Consider the following 26,503-nt stretch of genomic DNA (forward strand, 5'->3'; position numbering starts at 1 on the left):
GATAAAAAATTATTTTTAGCAAAAAAAAATTATTACACAGGTCTTTAGGCCCCTCATGCTTCTCCAACTTAGTAGGTTATTTGCATGCAATCCATAGTCCAAAATGCCTTACCCTGGATGTTTTTCCTCGCCGGCCGGGCGCAAAGTCGGCGTCATCCTCGCTGTAGTTGGTGTTGGTTGTGGAGAAATTTAGTTGCTCGTTACAGTACGAATATCCGGGCACGGATGCTTCACTGTTGAGGAAGAAGAGAGAAAGACACACATCAGCATGGTTTCGGTTGCTATTGGTTAAAGTGAGCAGTGCGGTTGTTCAAAATGTCAAAAGTTTTAAAATCGTCTGGAATGGTTTTGAAATCTTTTCACATGAATTTGTATTGTCTTAAAACTAGTGAAATTCATTTTTTTTAAAAGTTCCTAGTTGCACGAGTGCTTCCACAAACCAACAATTTTCAGCAATAGAACAAGCTTCAACTCTGATTGGCACAGAATTCAGCCACCTTCAATTTCTCATTCGTAGCAAGCCCCCCAACTGAGAGTAAAATATGATGACCCCATGGCAACTGCTACTGCGATTCCGAACCAGCACGTTCGGTTGGTCAACAACCGTTGAAGTATGCGATGCTAGGGGGGTGGTACACGTGTTTCGCTAAGAATAGTAGGCCATGCATCTGTAGAGCCAGATTGTTTGGGGGGTGGTAAAATGGACTGCAACTTGTGTGGTTTCGCGTCGCCTACTGTTTAAAAAAAAGTTTAAAAAATCCTGTCAATAAAAAATCGGCTCTGTGCAACATTAAATGATGCAATTCCAAGGTTTCCAGGGTTCGGTGAACTATTTGGTCTAATGCAGATGAATTCAAACAGTTGATTACCATAAATCTGGATTGACAATCAATTCTAATCTATGTTTAAGGACGCCGAGGAACGTTTCCCGGTCGCATCCATCGAACAACCCCGTCTGAGTGCCACGTGACCGCCCCACACATCCCGGCGCGGAGAGTAAACAGATTTTGAATTCAAATCAAAGTCTGGTCACATGCTGGTGGCGGTCGGATGTCACGATTCTGGGCAGGAGCGCCCCTATGGTGACCGCCCGATGCTGCGTGACTTGCGATTTTCTCGGACGATTCCGGTGCAAAAAGCTAGAATCAATCCGGTTGGTCTTGTCTGGACAGGAATGGTATGGTGTCCTCACTTTCAGTTCCAAATGAACTTGGTAATTCTTGTTTCAGCCGTGGAGCAATCGTGTTTGAGAAAAGAGAACAAGTCTAGACATCTCTAAATAATCATGTGTCCTCTCTGGAGGAGGTCCAGCTTGAGTTTGTGGCGCTGGCGCTGGTGAAACACGAATCAGGTCACATGCCTCTGTTGCAAATTGGCTCCTCTGCTGTTTGCGTAATTTGGACTCACAATCAGGCGGCACGTGTATGCATGAAATACTTTGAAATCAGCAGTCAACGGTATTGAAATTCGAGGTGGAATGCATAATCAAACATTTTTTTGAATAATCGGGAAAAGTGATTTTTATAAAACTTGCTGTTTGCATTGAACCAGCTTGAAAAACGGGCACGGGGACCATCCGGTTGCTGACAAATTTGGGACCTCGAGAGGCCACGTTTTTGAAAAACACGTTTCACCCGCCAGTGCTGTAGTGTTTTCGAGTGATGTTCGAAGATAATCTCGGACTTGTCGTACTCCATGTCATCAATTGAATTTGGTGGAAGTTTCCATGTTTCCATGGCCTTGCTGCAGTGAAGTAGATGATACTGGTTCTGAAGCAGTGAGATTTGTAAAATTCCACTAGAGGTTTGATTGACTTTATCATTCGTTTGTTATTTTAATTTTATATCAAATTAAAAAACAAAAAAAAAACTATAGTTTTATAGTTACTATAGTTACTTATAAGTAAAACATCGATTAATAGCTTGAAACAAGCTTGAAATATAAAACAGGTAATATCGGCAAAATTCCATAAAGTTTTACGAAAATGCAAACAACGTTATAATTTTTTGTATTTCTCGGACCTCGAATTGCCCGTTTCGCCCTACTTTCCTTTGTCGTGGAAGGCTCATATTTGAAATGGATTCATCTCAAACAAACGCTTAAAAGTTTCATTCTAATCGGGACACAAAGCATTGCCAAAATTTGAAGAAGTTTATTTGTGGCCTGAAAAGTTTAAATAAAACATTTTGTATTGATAACAAGTATTACATTTATATTTAAAATTGTGTTTTGATTGCTTGTAGCATAAGAGGCGGAAAAGTTTAAAATTTTGAAGTTCGAAAATTTAAAGTCTAAATAGTAAATTATCCGTATTCTGAAATGTTCAGGTATAATAAATAAGGTTAGTCTGTCAAAACTGTTTTCACAGATTCCTTAACAGTTTAAACTTGTCCATATAATCGACTAATAACGTATTTCTAGATAACATCTTCTCTCTAAACATTCTTGCACTTTAAATAGGATGCATTCATTTTGCATGGAAGCTGTAAGCGCCATAACGTGTACTTCCATTTAATTTACAGCTATTTATTTTACAATTATACTTCACCTCGTTACCCTTCCCTTGTAACTATCAGCTATCCCTCGCAAGCTCCAAGTGGTAATAGAATTAATTTGCAATCAGTCACGAGGCGGTCGAGCTGCTGGCACTTTAGCGGTTCACTTGATGAATACAGAAAGAGACTGACTTGAATCACGACGACGACGTTCAGGCCGGTTCTGGAACCCGGTCCATTGACGTCACAACCCGGGAACAGAAATAAACTGTTTCTCTTAAAAATGACCCCCACTTGGTCACGTTTTGCCGATATATTTTACACGAATGGAGATTTGTTGAAATTTGATCTCGAAGCGGTCTGTGTTAATAAAATTAACATTACGGCGCGTTGTGATAATGTATTATGCTAACAGGAATGAGCCCTCGTGATCGCGCACCCCGGTGACTATCGATTTTAGCCAAAAATCGCCATCTCATGAAAACATCTTCTAAACGTGCCTGTTCTCAGCGGTCGAAAAGTAGCTGACAAACTTGTTTGAATATCGCTTGCAGGGAGTTGATGAGATGAGATGCGATGGTACGTGGGGTTATAATGCGGAAAAAAGCTCTAAACACAGCGAAACGTAAATAAAGAGTGTTATTTTTAGCAATTAGAAAAAGATGAAACACGTGGAGGAATTTTGATGTTCTTTGGGATGAATTGAAGCGAATATTTTTTTTAGATGAGTGTTCAAATGTTTAAATAGTAAAAGTCTCTCTTTCAGGTTCAATAAAACAAAAACGTCAGAAATAATCTGAGTTTAACGATCAGCCCTATTAATTGTAGGGTAGACGTCCTTATTTTGGCTCTACCAAAAAAAAAAGGTTATCAAAAAAGTTTTTGACTTTTTTTTTAGCATAAACTTGAAGCGAACTGAAATAGATTTTGGATTTGTTTTGGACATCGATTTTGTAATCATAAATAATCGTTTTGATTGGAGGAGCCAACTACCGATTTTACCGCTAGGGTCTAAATTGGGTACTATGTTCAATATAGGGTTACTGGACCTATTCTCTACTAAAGTGCTGAGAGCAGAGGTATGACTCATCCACGCGAGCGTTTCCTTAAAAATAAATCGGCCTCTCAACCGCGTCTAGAGAGGTGCTAACAAATTTGTGCTTTCGTTGATGGAGTGTGTACGGTGCTATTTTCACACCCAGTTACCGTCACGTGTGTGACCTTTCACGCTCACGTCGTCGTTGAGTTCATGCAAACAAACAAACAAATAAACAAGCTAAGCAAAAGCTGTACACAGTGTTAACACACCGGCAGACTCACTTGTTATAACTCTCACCTTCAACAGAAAACATTTTTATTTTTCAGGAAGTGTTCTGGGGTTGTTATACAATGAAAGTTAGTCAGAGTCTAACAGAAACACTCTGTGAGGAGAGTGAATCACTAAAATCGGCAATTTTTTGCAGGTTTTGACAAAATCTGGCTGAATTTCGATCATACAAAAAAAAACTATTACAAAAAGTTTTTAAAATAATATTCCCAAAAACCACAACATTACACGTTCTTATGGTGACTGGCCAATAAACCGGCTCACACGTACCTAAGTATACCGTAACAAAGACCTTCTAAAGTTTATTGACAGAGAGGCGGGACAGGCAGGCGAATGCAAAAATAGTAAGCGAAGATACTTACCACCGATGCCGTCATCCTGATTTTACGCGATGCGGTCGGTGTTATGAGAAAAGAAGCATCAGAAACATGCAGAACCAGACCTGCCCCTTCTGCTTCTGCTGCCGCGGGTGTGACCAGTTTTTTAAGGGTTGATATAGCAAATTTTGATTTTTCCTAAGCTTTTTGTGAGCTTTTTTTTGCATTTTCAAATTCTATTTTATATTTGATCAAATTAAAAAAAGTGTCAACAATAGCACCGTCCACCCTACATTTTTTTTTTATTACCGACACTTTGCGCGCGTTGTGTGTGTTTTTTTTCCGGAATGCTTGCCAAGTCGTATTGCGAAAAGAACGGTTCACTCAGAGAGCTGGTAGTAGACGTTGTAGAGAAGCAGTAGGTATCTGCACGAGTACGGAGAGGTAAACCGGCTCATCGATCTTGCGCGGGCTTTGCAATTGAGTGACACCTAAGCCAAGCAGCCAAGCCAAAAAAGCAACAGGTGGTCGTGCTTCGGAAAAGGTTTTGTCTAGATTTTTTTTTTGTTCTGGTCAGAAAAATGTTTAGCTGTGATTTTTTGTATGTTTTATGCCAAAATTATGGGAATGCCAGATGTTCTGAATGCATAAGGTAGTTATTCAAATTAGTTTCCATAAATTTGATTCACTCCTATCTAATTCGACCTTACATTTGTTATATTGAAAATTGATTGCATGAATTTTGAAAAGAACAGTTCCCATGATTCAAATTGTATAATCATAATGCGTTTCCATCTACTTATGTGACAAAATTTCGACAGCCAAAATGACGACAAGCATAGTTTAAAAAAGGTCAGTAATCACGTTTCATAAAAAAACAATAAACATTAAAAATCCTTTGAAAATCCCACAAAAAGTATGGGTTTCCCGTGTCCCTCTACTAAAAATTTAATTTTTATTGGTTGTAAACAATTCATGATACACTGTATAAAGTTTTTTTATGCATTTTTATTAAAATAAGGGCATTTTTTTACAGGTTTTGAATTTTGGTACCACATATTGGAAAAACATGAAACTTTAGAAAGTACTATACATTTTCATTAATTCACAGATATTTTTTAATTTGTGACAGTTTTAAGCTGAAGTAATGTAATTTGTGCATTTTGTTATACTTTTAACGAATTTTGTTTTGAAAATTGGGCTTTAAATCAGGAATATAGTTTTTTTTTTATTTAAGTTTTCATATTTGAATCACAACAAAAAGATGTCATCGCTCGAAGTCAAACTATCCCTTAGCTCATTTTAGCCCAAAAATGCACGTGCATTAAGATAGCTAGCTATCACGACGAACTTTCACATGCGTATCCAGTATTTTTGCAAAAGTATGCACATCACCTTTGTCAACATAAACACTTAATATTACACACTGCATGTATATTTTTTGCAAACACAAAAAAAGGTGCAACCGACGGGATTCAAACCAGCACCAACAGCAAGGACTGGCGCCTTAACCCACTCGGCCATCAGACCGATGAAAATTGGAAAGGATAAACGCATATATGAGCTTGACATTTCGGTCAAGTAGGTTTCCCATACTGATGGGCTACATATTTCAGGGTGTAAAATCACATAAAATTGCATAAAATAATGCAATATTTATTTTACACGCAGCTGGATTACTACTTTTTTAGCTGTGTGGTTGATGTGAAAAAAATAAAGTTTATTTTAAAACAGGCAATCTAAATGTAACCATTCAATGACTTGAGGAAGATTGAGTACAGTCCAAACTGGATTATAATAAGCCTCGATTATCCTAAGATTTCTATGGGACTTCGAATAATCGAATCACTAACAATTTTTTTTTTCATTATCTTGAACAGTAAAATTTTGTGTAAATTTGGAAGTTGTAATTTTTGAAGGTTGAATATTACCTCTTTTATGATGTAATTTTACCTGTATTCAGACTGGAAAAGTGACAACAGAAAAGTGGTAAAATTACACATTTTCAGAGGGGACCATCCATAAACCACGTGGACACTTTAGGGGGGGGGGGGGGGTAAGCGATTGTCCACGCTCCATACAAAAAAGTTTTTTTTTGTATGGACAATTGTCCACGAAGGGGGGGGGGGGGTTGAGATTCCCAAAAAAGTGTCCACGTGGTTTATGGATAGTCCCGAGGTAAAATTACACATTTTTTCTGACATAAAAAATTTACCCCTTCCAAGATGTAATATTACCATAATTTTTTTCCTGTGTGCTTTTAACATCAAATTTGAGCTTTTTTAACAATCATTTAATTTTGACAGCTAGGTGGGTTGTTTGGTTTGACAATAACTCCGAATCCTTATCCTGTCAAGCAAAAGAGGCTTTCCTCTTATTGTTGGATAAAAAAAACCACATTGATGAATTTGCAATTATTCAATTTGATCGTTGCATTGTTGAGTGAACAAACTTGTAAGAGATTTATGTTCGTTTTTTCTTGCTTCAAATTATCAGGATCCTAGAACTTTTGAAATATGGAATTCAGATGGAAGAAAACAATCCTAATTCAATACCGTTTTTCTCATTACTCCTCCCCCACAACTGCATAGTCCACCGAATGTGGCGTTGCTGCAGCAAAAGCGCACCAATAAATCTATTTTTAAAACCCACGTTTTATAACATGCGCCATACTTTAATTGTATAAATTTATGCCAATCGGCCATAATGCATGCATGCATTCATGAGTGTGTGTGTGTGTTTGTGTGTACACATTATAAGCTCACAAAGAGATTTTTATTATTGCATCGCGGGGCAGTTTGGCGGACCCCCGCGTGATATCTGATACCATTGCTGAAATAAACATGAATAAAAAGTATGGCAGAAAATCGACAAAAAGAGCGCGAAAAAAAAACTGTGTAACTGTTCTTTTTGACCGTGTGTCGACGAGCAAAAATGCATGCAGGAAAATCATGTGTGCAAATTTGTGCTTTTTGCTCTTTTGCGCACACACAAGCACCAAAGATGAATTGGTAACCACATGCGAGAGCTTTTTGCTGTTGAAATGTTCGTTTGGGGGTCCACGTCGCACAGCCTACAATGGAAAACGCGGTGAGAACATTGCCGTTTGCTAATTGCAACAGATTGCATTTGGCTGGGAATGGAAAACGGTTTAATGTTAAACACGCATGTTTCACCACTTAAGGCAAACAAGCAGATTAGTCGGGGTTCTCAGCGTTTTTAAACTAATTACCAGATAAAGTGATAACGGTTTCCTAACCACATAAAACATTCTTTAAACCATAAAAGTGAGCTTTTTAGAATAAGAATCGCAATTCCAAACATGTATGTGTAGATATATCAATTTAATTTTTTGTGTAGATAAATCTAATCCTAAATTCATACAGTTTTTAAAAATATTATCTAAGCACGGAAAAGCACTCACGCAGCATTATGATTGTATCGAACCAAATCCGGTACGTGATTCTGCCGATCCAGGTCACATTTTCACCGCGAAGCTCAACCTTCAACTTTACGTACAAACGTGTGTGTCATCTTTGGTCCGTTAACATAACCTCTACATTATCACGTACTCTAGATCCAACAAATGCTGTGCCACGATGGTGTCACTCACAAAAAGTGAGCACAATCACACACACACATACTTTGTAGAGGCGTGTTTCCATCAGACTGTGAGAGAAAACAACCCAGCAGATGTGCATAACGCAAGCATCAGTTTGCGTTTAAAATGGGTCACTGCAAACACGTGACCATTTGTGTGAACTCCAGGGTCAGCACAGCAACGGCATCGGCTGCAGCAGTTAATGCATTTGACTAATTTAAACTCGGCCGGGTGACAGTTGCACCGTTGATGTTTGATATGGATCGAGCGTTGCAGCGCAAGAGAATAAGTTAAAGTTATTGAAATATTAGCAAAAACTACTGAAAATGTTCAAATTATGTTATTAAAATAAATATGTAAAGAGTTTTCCAATAGACAACATTTAATTTTTTTGCTTTTTAGGTGTTTTTGAAACCGCCTTGAGTCAGGGTTATTCAAAAACACCCAAAAAGCAAAAAAAAATGTGTTTATCGGACATAAAAAAACTCCAGCTCATTACATACTAATGAGGACGCATGGTACTTAATCAAATAACCAAGTTCCTTGCGCCGCTATGAGCAACTTGTTTTGCCTTCCTCACTGAGGTAAGGCTCTAATCCTGCCCGAAAAATGAACTTATAACATAAAGGTTGTAGACGCACCTTCACGTATACCTAAACGAAGTTGACTTTATAGCTGTCGGCCACCATTGCTAGTACCAACCACTAGTGTCTTCCTTTTTATCTACAAGGACTTCGTCGCCCTGGGCTCCAATGTGTATGAAAGTATGGCACGGAGCGACGGCGCCGAATACCCATATTTACACAAAGAATTTTAGAGCGCCCGCCGCGGGATTCGAACCGGCGACCTCTGGATTGTGAGTCCAGTGCACGGTCCGATTGATCCACACGGGCGGGACGATATCACGTTTCACGTATACCTATCGACTCAGAATCGAAAACTGAACAAATCGTGTCATAACTTTTCATAACGGGCACATATCTTTTGAAAACAAGAGTGTACCCCTCTCACACTTTATGTAAATTGTCATTTGAGTGGGAGGGATATTCTTTTGTTTACAAAAGTTATGTGCCCTTTTGAAATGTTAGGATCCAAATGTCTGTCTGCCAGTGTGTCTTGTGTGTTTGTGTGTCTGGTTGAACCGATTTAGGCCAAACCGGTTGCATTTGCCATAGTTTAGGGTCCCACAGATCAAGCTTAAAAAAATAAGTTTCGGTAAGTACACAGCAAAAAAAAGTTGAATTTTGGAATGTTGAAAATTTGGTTGGTTGAATATTACTCATTTTTTGAGTAATATTACTCAAAAAATGTTTAAAAATGTGAACCTGATGAATATTCATCAGAAACTGATGAAAATTCATCATTTTCTAAGGTAAAATTTATCATTTATTTAGCCACAAAATCTGTCACCATTTCCTGATGAATATTACCATCATTTTTTTTTCTGTGTAGTTCAAAAGTTCTTATACAAATGTGTTTTCGCATATGTGGGATAATCGTACCAAAAATCATCGTGCTATATATCGTTAGTTAGGTAATCAAAAGACCTTTCAAACAAGTCCAAAACAATGAAGATATGGCAACCCTGTCTCAAGTAATGACCACTTAAGTGATATTTATGTGCTTTTCAGAAGCTGACTCTCAGTTATTTGTAAGTGAATCATGTCCGAATCCATCGTCCGACCCATCGTTAAATAGGTAATCAATAGACATTTCAAGCCCAAAAGATCGAAGTTCTGGCAACCCTGTCTTATAGTGTACCCACTTGAAGTGATATTTACATACTTTTTTAAGCCGGATCTCATTTATCTGTATGAAAACTATAACCAGATCAATCATCCGACCAATCGTTGGATAGATAATCAAAAGACCTTCCAAACGAGTCAAAAAGATCAAAAATATGGCAACCCTGTCTAATGTTATGTCTACTTAAGTAATATTTATGTGCTTTTTTGAAGCCGGATCTGTCTTATCTGTTCGAGTTAAGTTAATTTTTTTCTTCTTCTGAAAACCCCTTTGTTCCTTTTTACGGAAGGTTATGCAATTATTTTTATTCATACATTTTCCCATTTTAATGTACAAAAGACCAAAAACCATTCCCCTTTGTTATTTTTTGAATTAGATTTTCAAAGTAATGTATTTTGTTTAAAATTCTTAGTTTCTATGTTACTCAAACTTAATCTTCCAAGAAAAATATTTCCAAGACGAAGAATCCAATCATTCGCATAGTAAATAAAACTTTCAAACAATGCAAAAAAATCACCAACTGTCGCAACTTCATTCACAATTACAACTCCACACTGCTGCTGCTGTTGACATGCAAGTTTGGCATCATGGGGACCAGGGGGACAACTTAATAAGTGGAATTTTGTTTACACTTTGCTCGCCACACCAGTCGGTGGTGTGACTAGCGTGGCTAAGCTCAATATCCATCTAATAATGGTGTTGACGATCGCACTTTGACTTGCCGTGATCGTGACGGAATGTTCGTCACTGGAAGTAGTTGTCATAGATTTGCTCAAAGATATCTAGAATGGAAATTTAAAAAAGTTAATGTTGAAATATGAAAGCAGATCTTTTCTGTTAAAATTTGTAGGTAAAAATTTACGAAGAGTTTTATCTGTTATCTGTGAACCCTCTCCTGGAAGCGATAAACCGTTTGGCGGTGGCAAACAGGACTGCAAACTTTGTTCTCTACTTGATATAACGCCTTTTGACATAACGGCTCTCTGGCATAGTAAGCAAAAAAAAGTAAATCTTTCCCTGTTCCTGAGGGGAACACCCGTGAAGAGTATCGGGGCCGGCATTTACAAAGCAGATTCAGTGACAGTTTACAAATCAACTTAATGTTAACATGTTAAGGTTAATGTTAACATTCCATAGGTTGTCTTCCTAAGGTGTCTTGATAAGGTCCCTTTACTAAGCAATCGAATCCAGAAGGGAAAAGATCACCAGTTGTATTGGTCCGAGCCAGGATTTAAACCCCGATCTACCGCTTACGAGGCGGAAGCGTTACCACTGGGCTGCGTGGCATAGAGATGACATAATATCTCCATTTTCTTTCAATAGAATATTCAAATTTTTCAATTGTCGCATAGTTCAATGTATAATTGAGTTTACCCATCAGCATGTCAACCAACTTTATGCCAAACGAAATATCTCCATGCACCCTGCAAAACGGTCTGGGAGTTGTTCTCCAGCAGCTCAGCCGATTGCTGATGCCATATAGTCGTCGTCAACAGCAGCAGCATGTGGAATAAGGAAATCAATTAAAGACAGTTGTAATTTAAAATTTAAATTATATCACGAGTCGGCCAGTTTGACCGAACCGTGCAGCGAAACGTGTTTGCCGGTTGCTAAATTCGTCCTCTCCTTTGTCGTCATCGTTGGCAACAACTGCATTCGAAAACGAGTCGATGAATGTTTTATAATTCAAAATGATAAAATATAAAAAGTTTCTAAAAATAATATTGAAATCAAAACTCAGAATGACGCAGCTTTTTACACAAGTCGGTAATACCAAAGTCCCGGATAAGCGACAGTGGGTTGTGTTTCCTTTGTTTTGGTTTGCAGTCAAGTTGGCCAGGACGAAAAAAAACAAGCCTCAAAAAAACTTGAATCAAGTTTTGGGGCTGCCCAGGATGGACGGAAAAGAAGAGAGAGAACGGATAATTGGCGGCGGCGAGTTATTTTTAGCTGCATTTTTTTTAATATGTTCCTGAGACTGTTGTGGGAATTTTTGGCTCTCGAAAGGGTGTATACGACAACAACCGCGGAGTATGCGGATCCGCGGAATCATATTTGGAAGGTGTTGCATTCTTTTTATAGATTGATTGATTAAAACCTTTTGAAATACGACCGAGAAGCAAGTTAGTAAAAGAATATCATTTATTCCAAACTTTTTGAAACAACATCAAACTAAGGATTAATCAATTGATCTTGAAAAGCTTGTTTTTCTGAAAAAGTCCGAGTGGTTTATGGATGGCCCCAATTGTAATTATATAAAAAAAGTGATCAGAAATGGTTTTTAAGCGTGTTTTTTAATCGTTGCACATAAAAATTGACATAGGGCTTTAGGAGCCTATTGTGTTGTTTTATGAACACTCCATGTTCAAACTCTACCCACTTCAACGAATCATCTCTGCGGAAACTTTACGCAGTAGGCCTGGCCGTTCTAACGTTTGTGTTGTTTAAATGAATTCTTATGCAATGGCGCACTACAAATGTTAATAAATCACAACAAGATAACAAATTCAATTGAATATTCACATCAATTTCATTTAACTATGTGTGGGGACCATCATTAAACCACGTGGACACTTTATGGGGGGGGGGGGTATGGCGATTGTCCACGATCCATACAAAAAAGTTTTTTTTTTGTATGGACAATTGTTCACGAGGGGGGGGGGGGTGGGGTGTTGAGATTTCCAAAAAAGTGTCCACGTGGTATATGGATGGTCCCGTGAAGCGACAATGTTTTTCAACAAGTTTTCGATGTTCTTCCATTAATTACGAATCGAATAAAATCATCCCAACTTTAGTCCACTCACGCGTGTCCACAATTTCACACAGCCATCACCCGGAATCCCACCACCATCGGGGGTGGTCGGTCATCCTGGTTCGCGGAATAATCGATTGAAATCCAATAAATAACTCGATTTGGCCGTCCGTCACGATCTTCCCGTTTATAGCACCGTGTACGTGACCGGATTGATTGATCCGCAAAACAAAAGAAACTCTAGAGCAGAGGAGGTGTACGACGCGACGATACCGCCTACTGCGTCGCGATTGTTGCTGACCGTCCGTTAAACGCGGGTCGATAAAGCAGTCCAATCACGTTAATTGTGAAACTGTCGTGCCGGTTTGACCACGGGTTCCTGTGTTCAGAACCAGCGACCAACGCATCATCATCATCATTATTGCGGACCAGCCTTCCGTAATGAAGCTGTATACTAATACGGCGGCGCAGACTACGGTTCAGTGGACGGTTGGTGTTCGGTAGCTGCCGACGACGACAACGACGGTGGGTGTGTTTGTGTCAATTGCTGGTTGTGCACTGGAATTTCGAGCAGAGGTGCGATGGCGTCTGGTCTGACTTGCAGCTGAATATGGCAATCGTTAACGAAAGTCAAACTAGTAGCGTTCTACCGTAGAGTGTAGTTGAACCGGCTTTTTACCTGTTTCTTTTCTAACAGATCATAGTTGGCAGCCCAAGTAACATTTTAGGCTTTATCAAAGCTGTCACAACCGCTATAAAACCTATCAGCCAAAACCAACATTAAAACCCCTTAGTCGTAACAAACTCCCCAGAACCTTGATAAACCCCACTTAAAACCCAAAAGGACCTCCGCAAAAGGTTGTTACGGCCTATTTATAAAACCTACATAGGAGTTTAAGGCTTTACAACTGAATCCTAACAACATCCTCAAAGCCTTGATAAAACCTTTGTTAAAACCTAGTCAGGAGTTATGGAAAAATGACATTTCATACGTCTTTAAACGTCTTATGCCAAATAGGTTTTATTTTGGCAAAAAATAAGTCTTCGTCTTGCCAAAAGAAATTATGGAGATGGTTGTCAAAAATGGCGATGATAAATAATAGATATTAGAGGTAATCCAAATAATTTGAAAGCTTATTTCTCACAATTGATGGCTCAAATTCAGCTGCGGTTGAAATTTTATTGATAAATGTAGGGGAGATAGAGCCAAAAAATTCAACTCGCTTCATCAAAAATCAATATTTTGTAATCATAGTGTTTAATGTTAAAAAATATTTTATTGCAATTCTTTGAAAAAAATGTTCAAAATATTTTTAAACATCTATCGCTATATAAATCATACCAGAAATTCAGCATAAATGTATGTTTTCATCAAATTTAAATCAAATTTTTCAGTTTTCTATTTTTTCAATCAAGATGGCGGTCAATCATATTCAATCAGAGCACGCGTCTAGCGCCATATTTATGCACTGCTATTTGGCCGCGATAAATGCTCTTTAAGGAGCTTATGGTTTTAAGTGAGCTTTTTACATGCCTAAAGGCACTTGACAGCTACAACACCCTAGGTTTTAACAAAGCATGCGATAAAACCGTTTGGCATGGCATTGCCATCTGGTTTTCAAGCCTCTGTTAAAACTTTCATAAAACCTTATTGAAAGCCAGTCGGCTTTTATTTCCACCCGGTTTTATGTCCGAGGCATAAAACCCTGTTAGAACCTATTAATTAGCTCTTGCTTGTTTGTTGCGGTGAATGCCCAAATAAAACTATTAGGCAATCAAGATGCTACAATAAACCCTTAATAAAACTTGGTGGTGGCTAGTTGGTTTAAAAATGTTACTTGGGAGGAATGCGCTAATCTCCCAATCGCGCACGATTACAGCCATCCCACGCCCTCGAACACGTGTCTCGAAAGCTCGCTCAGGCTGCTACGCGAGGGTAGCCTACGAATCGCTCAAACACGTGTTCGCAATTCACAATTTAATTTATTCCGAGTACACCGCAAGCTCGCCAACGGACGGTGAATATAATCCACCTTCTACAAGCCAGCAAGCAAGCAAAACAAGCAAGAACCGGCTCCGTAAAACCCTTCTCCTGAAATGGCAACGCGGAAATTGAGAGTTCTTGCGCCACGTTCTTTGTTCGGAGAGACCACCACCGCTACCCTCGTCGTGCCCCTCGGGCTCGTTTTGATTTATTGATCCGACCGCGTGATCTTGCGGTGGAGCCCTTCTCCTCGCAGAATGTCCAACGACCGAACGTTCCGTGGTTGACGTGCTCTCAGGAGCAGGTTTCTGAGCAGTTTCTGGTGGGCTTGTCGCGCGGGCTAACCAGTTAGAGTGCCCGTGTGCTTTGTCTCCGTAGTGCTACCAAATATGACTACTAGACCCCGCTGGAGGCCCCTTATGATTCGATGGAACTGTTCTACAACCAACTGCACCTCCCTCACGCAGGCTCCCCAGAATCCACCACCAGCACTACGAGCAATCGCTGAATATGGTCAACTGATCGCGCGAGCCCGTTAAGAAGTCAAGGTGATCAAACGGAGTTGTTGCCTGAGAGCGGTAGGTAGGTATAGTGAAAAAGGTGTGTACGCGCGCGTGACATTCGCAGCAAATGACGTGCGGTTGAGTTCCGCTATGAAAGGTCGCGCTGCGTATACCGTTCGTTCGGTGAATTCCAAACGGAGGTGGTGCTATTTTGCGGAAAATACGTAAGCGGAAACCGGCATGGTCTCAAAATTGTGTGATTTTTGGACAGATTTTAGTTAATCCTTTACCACTTAATTTTTGATTAGATTTTTCTTTGATTTTAGGAGATTTTAGAGTTAATGTTTTAAGGCTTTTAAAATTAAAAACTAATTTAACTAAAGCCATTTCCCATCGCAGAGCTCATCAACATTTTAAAATTCGACTTAAAATCCAAAAAGTAATTGATTAAAAAAATAGTTATTTTAAAGTTAGTAGGCAACTTGCTAAACATATTTTTATGATGAATTTTTTTTTCAATGTTTTTATTTCAAACGTGAAATTTGTCCAGCCACCAAGCGATGCCTTAATCATGCTAATCGAACTAATTCTACCAAACGCTAATCGCAAACAATGAGAAAAACTCTAGCAGAGCGTTCCCTCGGGTGAACACGTGAGTGAAAACATGCATGATTGAACACTGTTTCCAGCGAAATTATGAGTCATCATCGCGTAAAGGACGGCGTGAATCGCTTTATTTATTGGGTTTTCTCAAATTGTTAGGGCTTTCGTGTTAATCAGCACGTGTATTCCTATCTTTTAAAGAATGTTTGTGAAAAGTTCTATATTTTTGGAAAATCGAGGAATGAAATATTAATGAAGGATAATCTTTCAATCTGTGAAATTTGACGATTTTCTTAATCGACCAAAACTGACAAACACTTAAAGATTAAACTGGCTTAAGCCAGTTCAATCCCGCCGAACGTGGTCATTAAACAATGATCCCTTTGAGTTAATACAGGCCCACAGGTCTTAATTTATTCGCTCATCAACATCCAGTTCACACGCTGTTTACATGGTGGAATTTTCCAGTCACCTGTATAAAATTGAACTGGCTCTGACTTTCTGAGTTGTTCTGTTCGAAATCGAATCTTTCGAGAACCATCGCCAATCGCACGGCACATTTCCTGGACAGCGAGAGAGAGACTAGTCTGTCTGGTTAGTCACATGACTTGAAGATTTTTTTACTGCTTCTTCGTCTTGCTATCAAAATCATCAGCCTGGATGACGACAAAGACGAGTCAACTCCCGACTCACAAGTTGAACTCGTGCTCGAGCCGCTCGCTAAGCGATACCGCAGGATAAGTGTGATTTGGCTACGTCACGTCTGACTTAACATCAGAGATAGTGATCGAAATGAGCGCGCGCACTCATTATTCAGCACGACCCGGTAACCTTACACGCAAAACCAAAACATTAAGCGTCGTGAAGAAAGTTATTTTCGAAACAGCACAAGCCAAAAGGAAATTGCTTTAGTGCTATTTATAAGCCCGGCTTCGTGAAACAACTTGCCCACCGAACCAACAACACTTTAGTGCTGATGGTCCGTTGGGGTGTTCGCGTGATGAAAACGTGACGCAAATAACGAAAAAAAAAACCATACCGCCGCAATGTGACTCTACTGACATCAACAGGAGGGGGCGACGCGCCGTTTAACGGCGAGACGAAGGCGGCGTGGAATTTGGCGAAATGTGGCGCGCTGGAAGTTGAACACTGGTGGAAAGGGTCGACCGAGGGGCAGGCCAAGACGAAAATAGAAATCCTAGTAGCCGAGGGAACGGAAACCGAGGCGGCACAGCCGACTGCGATGACGAGCGAATGTCACGAACACGACGCAATGAGTGTGTGTGTGTGTGTACCAAGTAGCTTGTTTGAACAGTATATTGGACGTTCAAGGCCATGTTCACGCTTTTCCGGTTTCGATCCAAACAGGGTGGCGGCCAGGAATCCACCTAGCGGGGGCGTCACATGACAGGGATTGCGCGTGACAGGTGCGTGCTTTTGACGCCCACACACTCTAATGGCCGATTGTTTTCGGGACAGTTGAAAAAGCAAAACCCCTAAAATAACAGAAAATTTCCGATCGACAAACAAAATTAGAAGCAATCGGAGCGCCTTTCGGTAGCTGGCGCTCGCCGAGTTCGTCAACTCGTAAACATCTCTCATTTACGTCAGCTGACGAACGTGTTGTGAGCAAGCTTCACGGTTGAACCGTTCCTCACGAACCCGGCGATAGCGGGGCACAAAACGAGAATATCATTCACCCGCAACCAAAAACTCTCGAGAAACTGACCAAACGTGTTGTTGATCGATCGCTTCGACCGCGCGGTGAGAAAATTGGGGAGCTAAAAATAAAACCTGAATCGTTTCGAGAGTCACCCAACGAGCAAAAAATAAAAAAACCAAACAACCCGTGCCGCGAAAATAGCGCTAAAGCATGAGCGCGCAGAAATGGGATGGGAAACAACAAAATACCAAAACATACCGCCGAAAATTTTAACCCAAACGGCGATCACAAGCTGCTCAATCATGGCGGCGGAGGCAGCGCTCTCTCCCCACCTCGCCACTTGCGACCGGATTTATTCGCGTTCGAAGCGATCATTTCGCCGTCTAATCGCGTCGTTGATCGCGGCCCGAGTGAGCACGCCGCTGCGCTGGTACAGGTTCGATTTGGCACCGGGTATTTTTGGCACGGTTCGATCCGATTCAGCCGCCGCCATGTTTTGGCGAGAGTTCGATGCGCCGCCGAGCGCCAAACAGTCATATCATTCAGCTATATAGGGTGCAGCAGCTGTCGAACGCTGAATTAGATCGCTGCTCTACTATTTTTAATACACTTCTCTGCGAGATAGTGCCACTAGATGGCGACAAAAATCAATATCACCATCATCGTCGTCACGGTCCCTCCCTTCCTTTGGTCGGTACGGGTGCACGGACCGGCGATGATGCTGACCGGTTCGTTAGCTCATCGTTTCGCCACAGACAAGTTGCAGGCTTTATTCAAATTTAGAACTTTTTCTGGTAAGCTGTCATTTAATAGACTCTTCATCCACGCTCTCGATTTGACAGTTAACGCGTCCAAGTTGAGGTTACCTCTATGTTTATTCACATTGAAGCCTTGGTTCAAGTCACAGCTAAGGCCAATCAGCAAAGAGGTGAACCACATAACCGCTCCAAGTTCCACCTCCGTTTGTCTGTGATTGTGCCTCTCTCTGGCGCAAAGACACGGGTTATTTTTCGCGACCGAGGAACTCCGGCGGCGGCGGCGTCTATCACCATCAAGTTGTTGTTGCCACATTCGGAGAAAAGTGGCACGAAATCACGTGATACGTGACCTTCTTTCGTGACTCGAGGCACTAAACTTTTGCTTGGTTCTTCGCTTCCCTCTGCGTCGCTGTTTTGCGCCAGACACGTGCTAAAAATGAAATCATGCTTTTATTACAGTGAATAACATGTCGAGATCAATAAAAACTTCTAGGCAGGTCGGCCGGACGGACCGCGCCGGGTAGGCGCCACATTGTGGGATCTGTTTTTCTCAGCCGGACCCTAAGCTGACAGTTTTCGTGAGTTGCGCGTATTCACCGACAGATGGCCAGTGGGCCTCGTCGGATCCGCCCATTAATTACGCAACTCAAAATTTGCATGGGAAACTTTTTTTTCGTGACGGCTTTCGCGACACGCTCTTTTCAACTGTTCTAGACTTATATTTGGACGTGGCGTATCTGTAAACAAGTTTTTTACAAAAATGATACCAAACTGCTTATATTGTCGTTTTAAACCGAAACAAGGCAAAAACTATATTTATTTAAACTATTCGCCATTTTCAAAAAATTGGCTAGATAATATCAAAGGCCGCCATCTTAGGCCCACTGGGCCCACAAAAAGAGGTACGCTCAGTTTGTATGGGAGCTGTCAACATGCTCCCGGGCTGGTTTTTCTAGAACTTTTTTTTTAGAGAAAGAACGCGTGAAATCGCAAATCCTCCGGATAGTGTCCGCGCCCCCTCCATCATCTTCGATTCCTCACGCGTCTTCGACGGAGGTATTCTCGAACGTGACATTTTGTTGTTGCGTTGGGGCCTATTGCAGCATCTAGTGCTGGCCCCATCGATGCGAAAATAAAATCTTTATTTTCTGTTGCGAAAGAGGTTTGCAGCGCGATTGTGTCACGCAAACGCGTCGTGTGTGGTGATGATGAGCAGAGGGAGTGGTCGCCATCAGAGTCGGTTGATTGGACTGGGAGGGGAAAGGTCCAGAACAAATATTGACACCAAAGTTACGATAACGAATACGGTACACCCGTACGGGAGCGATCAAATTCTCTGACAATTTAGACTGAAGTTCTGACTGAAGTAGTTTCAGCTCATAAACACAAAAAAGCTAATACCGATATTCAGACCCATCTACTAACCCACTCAAAACTTACGTGATACTTTGTCGGAGATGCAGTCGATTGGGCGGTCTCTATCACTCACGTATTGGACTAACATTCCCATCCACATCTCTACCACTGGTCGTAGCTGGCGCCGGTATTGATCAGCATGATTAGGGGGCCTTTAAAAAGTTGCGAAACGAGGAAAGATAGTTCACTCATCTTCCGCGGTGGGAACTTCTTATGCTTATGCTTATGCTTATACCAATATTTCCAGAGTTTTTTTTGAAAAGGACCAATAAACTATTGTCTTTCATATGTTTATAGGACCTAATCAAAAAAAACTCTAGATTTGATCCGCAGTCCTATGCTTGAGAGTCTATTTCATTACTCAATGCGCAACGAGCTTTTATTGGTAGCGGAGAACCAGCGTGCAATCATTCTCTGCAATCTCTTTCAATATGAAGATGTATTAGTGACGCGATGGGTGGAGAAGGTGGAGAATATCAACCATTGATTAGTAGAAAAGCTGATAGCGGATGACAGTTGCTTCGTAAGCACTTAATGTCAGCAGAGTTTGGTTCGGATGAGAACAATATCAAGCGGAATTAATAATCAGAATCTTCATATTTTCACTAATTCAAAAGTATTCCAAGTCCTAAACCAAAAACAAATGTTTCACATACCCACGTATATATTTCAGTCCGAATACAAAGCAGACATGCATCCGCTCTAACTCCTCTTTTAGAAGAACTTGTTTGGCATTTCACTTAGAAGATACCCAGCATGTTTTGCCAGTGATTAGTATACGCTAATTACGCTTGTCTTTTAGGCTCCCGAAGACCTTGAGAGATTATTTTGAAACCCAACTGAGATATAGGTTAAGAACTCTTAATTGCACTCAAAGAGCTTTTAAGAAGTTCTTCTTGAGAGCTTAAGAGAACATTTACATGAAAATATAGCTAAAATCGGGTTTTTCAATGAACCAATGTTTTCTACACATTATTCAAGCCAAAAACAAGAGATTTTTACCTAGCAACAAGCATAAAATTGCTTTAAACGAAAATGCCATCTAGAACAAGCTGAGTGCTTTTAAAAAGAGCTCATAGTGCCGATGCATGTCTGATCCAAAGTTATCACAAGCTCTGGATCACCGACTAAAACTAAATATTTAGTGAGTATTTTGGTCTGAACCTGCTTAGTACCAGTGATGACGACAACGCCGATGATTAGTAAGATGGATCGCGTGATCTGGCTTAGCTGCGGCTTAGCTACGGCAACCAACTCCGTATCGCGGAACGGGCATCAACTGCGAGTAACCGTACCGTCTATCCATCATCGCTACCAACAACAGCGCCATGGCAAAAAAAAAATACACCACGTTCAAGTTCTCTCACACAAACAAACCCAGCACCATCCGCACACAACCGTCCACAAAGTGAGCTCTATTCAGCAGAAAAAAGGCCGTAAATCGGGACGCGATCGGAACTTGCGGCGAAGTCACGTAGGCAAATTTCCACCGAACTCTCTCGAGGGGTACGAACCCAACCGGCCAAGTGTTTGTTATCAACAAGTGTAAGTGTAAGTGCGGACTCAAGTGCGCAAGAGTTTGCACGTGTTTGTTCGTGTGTGTAAGTGTGTACGAGAGGGTAAAAAGCTTCAATTCTATCATCATCATGACAATTTGCAGAGAATGCATTTCCACCAAACCGAACGCGGGTAGCAGCTGATGCATTGCGCACACACGTGTTGGTAAGTGCCGTTTGGGTTTTCCGTTAGATTCGCGGAACTGCTGATGCTAAAGCCGCCCAGAGCGTGTACTTTGGGGACGTTGGTTTAGTAAGCAAACCGCATAGTGCCAGGTACTTCAAGTCCGGCTTATAAACGATTGATGAGTGTTTATTTGGTCGAGGGTTTTCGCTATTTTGTCAACAAGACCGTTGAAGAACGTTGCTTCCGGTCTAACTGTACTTATAGTTTGCCATTTTCAGCCAAAGTCGTCTGAATGAAGGGTTCTTTAAAAACAAATTTACCAAACTGAAGAAAATTATACCGAAAACAAACTGTCAAGATTATGTTCAAATTTACAGGAATATTTTTACTTTTACCCACAAATATTGAATCTTTACTAAGAAAACATTTTTTTACTAGACGAAAAATCTAATTTTCTTAATCATTTCACGTGATTGTTTATAAAACATAAGAAATTCATTTTTTTGAACCAGGATTGTTACCTTTTTGCTATTTTAGTCAACTTTCAAGAAAATTTTGTATTTTAAAAAAAATGACAGTCACACCCTGTACTTTTGTACTTTTCATCCAAAATTTGTCTAAATCGTAAATCTTATAGAATTGTGCTGCCAAATAGCCAAATATGTATTTGAAAAATGTAATCGATTACGAGTCAAAGATCTGAGAACCCTGTAATGAAATACCAGCAGTTGAACAAAATTTAAGTACCTCTCAACAATGTTAAAATGAGGATGAAATAATTATGGATATCATTTTAAAGCGACTTCTTTTTGTATTGCAAAAACATCCTTGAAGGGTCACAAAATTATACCTAAGTGGTTTTATTTCCTCACATGGTAACTAGATCATAAATTCGTAATAAAAATGCATTTCTAATACAAATGAGTAAAACGCAAGGTAAAACAACGTAAAACGGTGTCACGACAGTCGAGTAATTCTCTCGTATTTTAAAGAAAAGATTTAATATTTGTTCAAAAGTGTTTGATCGAATGTTTTTTATATGTTATTTATAAAAATGAAATTGTTTCCTGTCTCCTTTTTATAGCAATTGTGTAAAAAATAGAACGTTTAACTTATTTTTATTAATTGTTTAGTGTTAATTTTAATTAAATTTTAAAGTTAAACACATTGTGAATTGGGTATTTACTGAATAGCAATTTAAACTGGAATTGAAAATGAAACTAAATCTCCTTAATATACATCCTCCTGTTAAAAAATACTCTCGTGACAACACATCATAAACAACCGTCTCGTTGCGCAAAAAAGTACAATCACAAAACTGCTCCAACACGACGACTGAACCAGCCGTCTGGCTCTGATAAAGCGCTACATGGGCTTTCCGGTGTAAAATTCAAACGCCGCTGCGCTACGCCGACACGTGGTAGCATGCAACTGGTCTATAAAGGTACAGCGAATAGCAAACTACGCGATCCCACATGTCGATCACGTGATAATTCCAGAACTCCGGCAGTTCCCACAGTGTCTCCCAGTTTGAAACGATCGCGGGGCGTAGCAAGCGATGAGAACTGGTGTGTGCAGCCACTCAATGATCCAGCAAATGCTAACTGCGACGCCGGAAGGCACTAACCTTTGGCGCGCCAATTAGACGGTTCAACGTTACATACGCTCCATCGCTGCGCCAAGGGTTAGATCAACTAACTAACAAAGCTATCACGTTTCCACGCGGCAAACACGTTCGTTCGTTCCATTTGGCGGACCCCCTCTCCCTTTTACGGCTTGGTTCGATTCGCATTCCAGCTTGGAGACCAGAGCCGGAAAACGGCGCAATGAATTCCGGCTCACGGCTTGGCGCAGAACAAGAATTTAACCATCGAATCCCTCGCAGAGAGTGGTCGAGTAGATTTGTGGCGTGTGATTAGAAGCTTGTACTTTGTGTAAATCTGTGGGGTCAGAATTAAGCACGCTGATCGTAACTATCAATGCACTGTAGCAAATGAGATGAGAGTGTTATGATTTTGAGTGTCATCTGAACACAAGCCGTTGGATGTTACATTTACGCCTTATTCAATATTCCGCTGAAAAAAAAAAGTTAATTGTTTCAATCGTAAAGAATAATGTTTATGAAAGCCATGCAAAGTGAAAAGATAGACAACCGGAGAATATATTTGAAACAAGGGAGAGATCCATCGAGCTAGTAAGAATATTGGGCAAGGAGAGCATCAAAGAATGGCCAGCGAATCTGTATGCCAGAATGTGTGTCCGATCAGCAGAAATATGATCGAGCTGCCCGTGATAGAGGCTCGTGAGCGCAACTGGAATTCCTAGATATTCCAGAAACTCGGTGAGAAATATCCAAACTGAAATTATACTTTTCAACAATCATTGAATATTCTGATTGATGCCTGTTTTGCCTGATGGCATCGTAACTTTGAAGATACTTCGAGAACCCGTCTGGTTTTTGCTTTGTTTTTTTTGTGTGTTTTCCCTTCTCTCTGGTTTAGGTGGGGCCAGACGATGCCGAATACCTCGGAATAAGCCTATCCCAAATCTGATACAAACTATACTTTCTCATAATTTCGCTGCCAGTCAGCGAGTATTGGATTGGACTACACACAAGAAGGGCATCGAATTATGCAGTTAGACGGGACTCGAGAAACCATAGATAGGGGTGTCAAACTGACATTGCGATGATCGACTATAGTCGACCAGAGCGTCGACTGTAATAATCGTAGTTTCTAGTGGAGTTTTCCCACTAAATAACGAAGTTTGAATAGAGACAGCAGGTTTTAAAGCACTTTTTCAGTAACAAGGCTAAAAACCGTTCCAGATTCCAGATGACGGTAACAGTTTTGGAGCACACTTTGTTTTTGCAGGATTTTTTTCACATTAAAAAACGATTTATTTTTTCATTTAATCAGAAAATCTTGAAGATTAATGTTATTACCTAAAAGTTTTTAAATTTTTTTAGCCATTTTTTCGACAATGTTTCAAATCAGTTTTCATAATACCTAAACGAATGGTCAAATTACACAGAATTCATTCCTTGTCGCCAACAGGCGCGCCACTCTGCAAACCTTTTCGGCCAGATAATTATAGTCCGCCGACAATAAGTGTGAAATACCACACCAGAACAGAAAATAGAATCTCGCGAATAAAAGCCGCTGCAAAAATTACTTGAAATTTACGGGCTAAAAAAAAGATTGACTCTGTGCTTCTCGAGTAATCGCTGGTAAACAATGCAACAACGAGACACCTTACGCGCGCAACCTTGCTAGAGGTCAAGAATTTGAGGAGCATTTTTTTTTTATTTTGGCGGGGGTGGTGACGGTTTGGCGTCACTCTATTTTTGCGCGATCGCCACCGAACTTACCTCTCATATTTGACAGGATGCGGTGCGTGACCGTTGGCCGCTTCCCAGTAGCCTTCCATGTTTGATCACTGCGAACTGTCCAACCTCTGTCTTGAAGTCTCGACACTATTTTGGCACTTCCTAGTCCTCCAAGTTTATTCTTCTTCTTGTTCGCCTCGGAAGGCAGTGACCGACACGGTGTTTTCCACGCGCGATCGAGCAGAACGTACCACACAGCCTGCTACGTCGTCGACGACACTATATCGACACTGAGAATGCTTGCTTGCGACGAAACACTGTAGCACTGCTTAGGGCGTACGCGCGCGCTCGCTCTTCGGGATCTCAGGGAGTTATATAAAGCTCGCGGTGTAGAACCGGTTGCTGTGGGTACAGCCAACTCCGACGTGGGTAGAGTTGTATGTGGCGAAGGTTCGGACTAGGAAGTCCTGTGGGCACTCAAAGCACACAAAGCACTTACTGGGTTCTTGTGCGAGAGAGACTTAGTTGATCCGTGCCCGTCGATCTGCGCCGTTGAACGACTTCTTCTCTGCCGCGGCCGCTGCCGATTCTATAATGTACCAAACCGAGCAATAGTGCGTGTAACGTGGCTTGCGGAAGAAAAGCCGGACACGTTTCTTGTTGTCGTGCAGGATCGAATTCTTCGTGCTTGCTAATTTACACATGTAATTAGTTGTTTTGTAGTAGCTCGCACACGTAAAACCGGGACAAACTGTTGGTGTTTCTTCACCGAATTACTTTGCTACGACCACCACCCAAGGATCAAGTTCAACCCACTTGAGTCACGCTCTGAACTTGATCTTCGACACTTTTACTTGATCACGTATTTCACGCTCGAATTCACAAAGTATTTATGCATATATGAAACTGCGCCGCTAGGCAGAATCACGTTTTCCAACACTTGGGTCGACGTCGACGTCGCCGAGTGATGAATCAAACTCGTGTCGGACCTGTACAACACCAACACCTTTATCCGAACGCTCACACCGTTTTGTCACACACTTTCCCGCACACTACCGAGTGTCGTGACTCTTCTCTGACCGGCACTTTACTCTTTATTTTAACTTATTTTTTCTGCCTTGATTTTCCACGACGAGAATCACACGTATCGATTTCCTCTCAGCCGTCGAAGCACACCCCAAAGATGACACTGCTCGTAGTGATATCGAAACTCGCTAATTTTAGCAATTAACAGCGAATTTGTCTCGAAAATCGTGAAAAACGACACACCGAATTAGCTCTGGTTGAACGAATTTCCTTTCCGGCTCACCAACTGCTGCTCTGCTACCACAGCCAAACTTAAGGGCAGGAAATGTGCGGATATACACTCCTTCAAAAGACCCCCAAACACCACACCATACACACGGTCACGTTGAATTTGTTATGAATGGGGCCTGGGCCGGCTGCTAGGTACTGACTGGTACTTGCTCCAAGAGCGCCTTTCGTCTGCAACGTTTGATTGACTCTGACTGACTGACCGAGAGAAATTGGATCCCGCTAGTGTAATTGTTAAAATACCAGCCAGCCAGCCAGCCCAGGCACGCGGCCGCGCCAGTGCGAAAAGAACCGCGCTCTCTCTCTCTCTTTCTTGAACACAGTCTGAGAAATTCTCTGGAAACTTAAATTTTACATTTTTTTAAACACATATTTATCAAGCTTAGACCGAGTCATGTAGCCTAGTGGTAACGCTTCCGCCTCGTAAGCGGTAGATCGGGGTTCAAATCCCGGCTCGGACCAACACAACTGGTGATCGTTTCTCTTCTAGATTCGATTGATTAGTAAAGGGAAGGTAATGCATCGTCACAAGCTGGACCTTATCAACGACACCTTAGGAAGGCGACCTATGGAATGTTAACATTCACCTTAACATGTTAACATTAGTTGAGTATAAAACTGCCACTGAATCAGCTTTGTAAATGCCGGCCCCGATACTCTTCAAGGGTGTTCCCCTCAGGAACTGGGAAAGATTTACTACTTTTTACTTAGATTCATATCGTAAACTGATCACTCACTCATTACCAACCCGTTCTGAACCATCTTGTCCTTGTCTTGTCATCAGTATACGTATAGGGCAAGACAGTGAGCAAAAGAACAACTCTCGTTTATATCTATTCTTCCCGTTTAACTTGCTTTGTAATCATTTTCTCCGAACAGGTTTCTAATGTCGGGGTCAAAAGGCCAATGCATAAACCAAGTGTTTTTTTTTAATTGGACAATGACAGGAACAATGACAATGTTTTAAAAATGATCTTGAGGTGTGAACAACGATACCAACATTCCGTTAATAA

General features: G+C 40.9%; 1 protein-coding gene across 1 annotated transcript in view; it reads right to left on the reverse strand.

Moving 5' to 3' along the window:
• LOC120426702 (transcription factor cwo) overlaps positions 1-25,707 on the reverse strand; it is a 35,776-nt gene extending 10,069 nt beyond the window's left edge. The window contains exons 1-2 of the mRNA XM_039591482.2: positions 24,219-25,707; positions 113-233 (exon numbers count right to left, since the gene is read on the reverse strand). Coding sequence (XP_039447416.1) covers positions 113-233; positions 24,219-24,277 — 180 coding nt within the window. The 5' untranslated portion in view covers positions 24,278-25,707. The remainder of the gene's footprint in view (positions 1-112; positions 234-24,218) is intronic.
• Between the last annotated feature and the right edge of the window lie 796 nt (positions 25,708-26,503).

The sequence above is a fragment of the Culex pipiens genome, chromosome 1 (assembly GCF_016801865.2).
Source record: "Culex pipiens pallens isolate TS chromosome 1, TS_CPP_V2, whole genome shotgun sequence".
Lineage (NCBI taxonomy): Eukaryota > Metazoa > Arthropoda > Insecta > Diptera > Culicidae > Culex > Culex pipiens.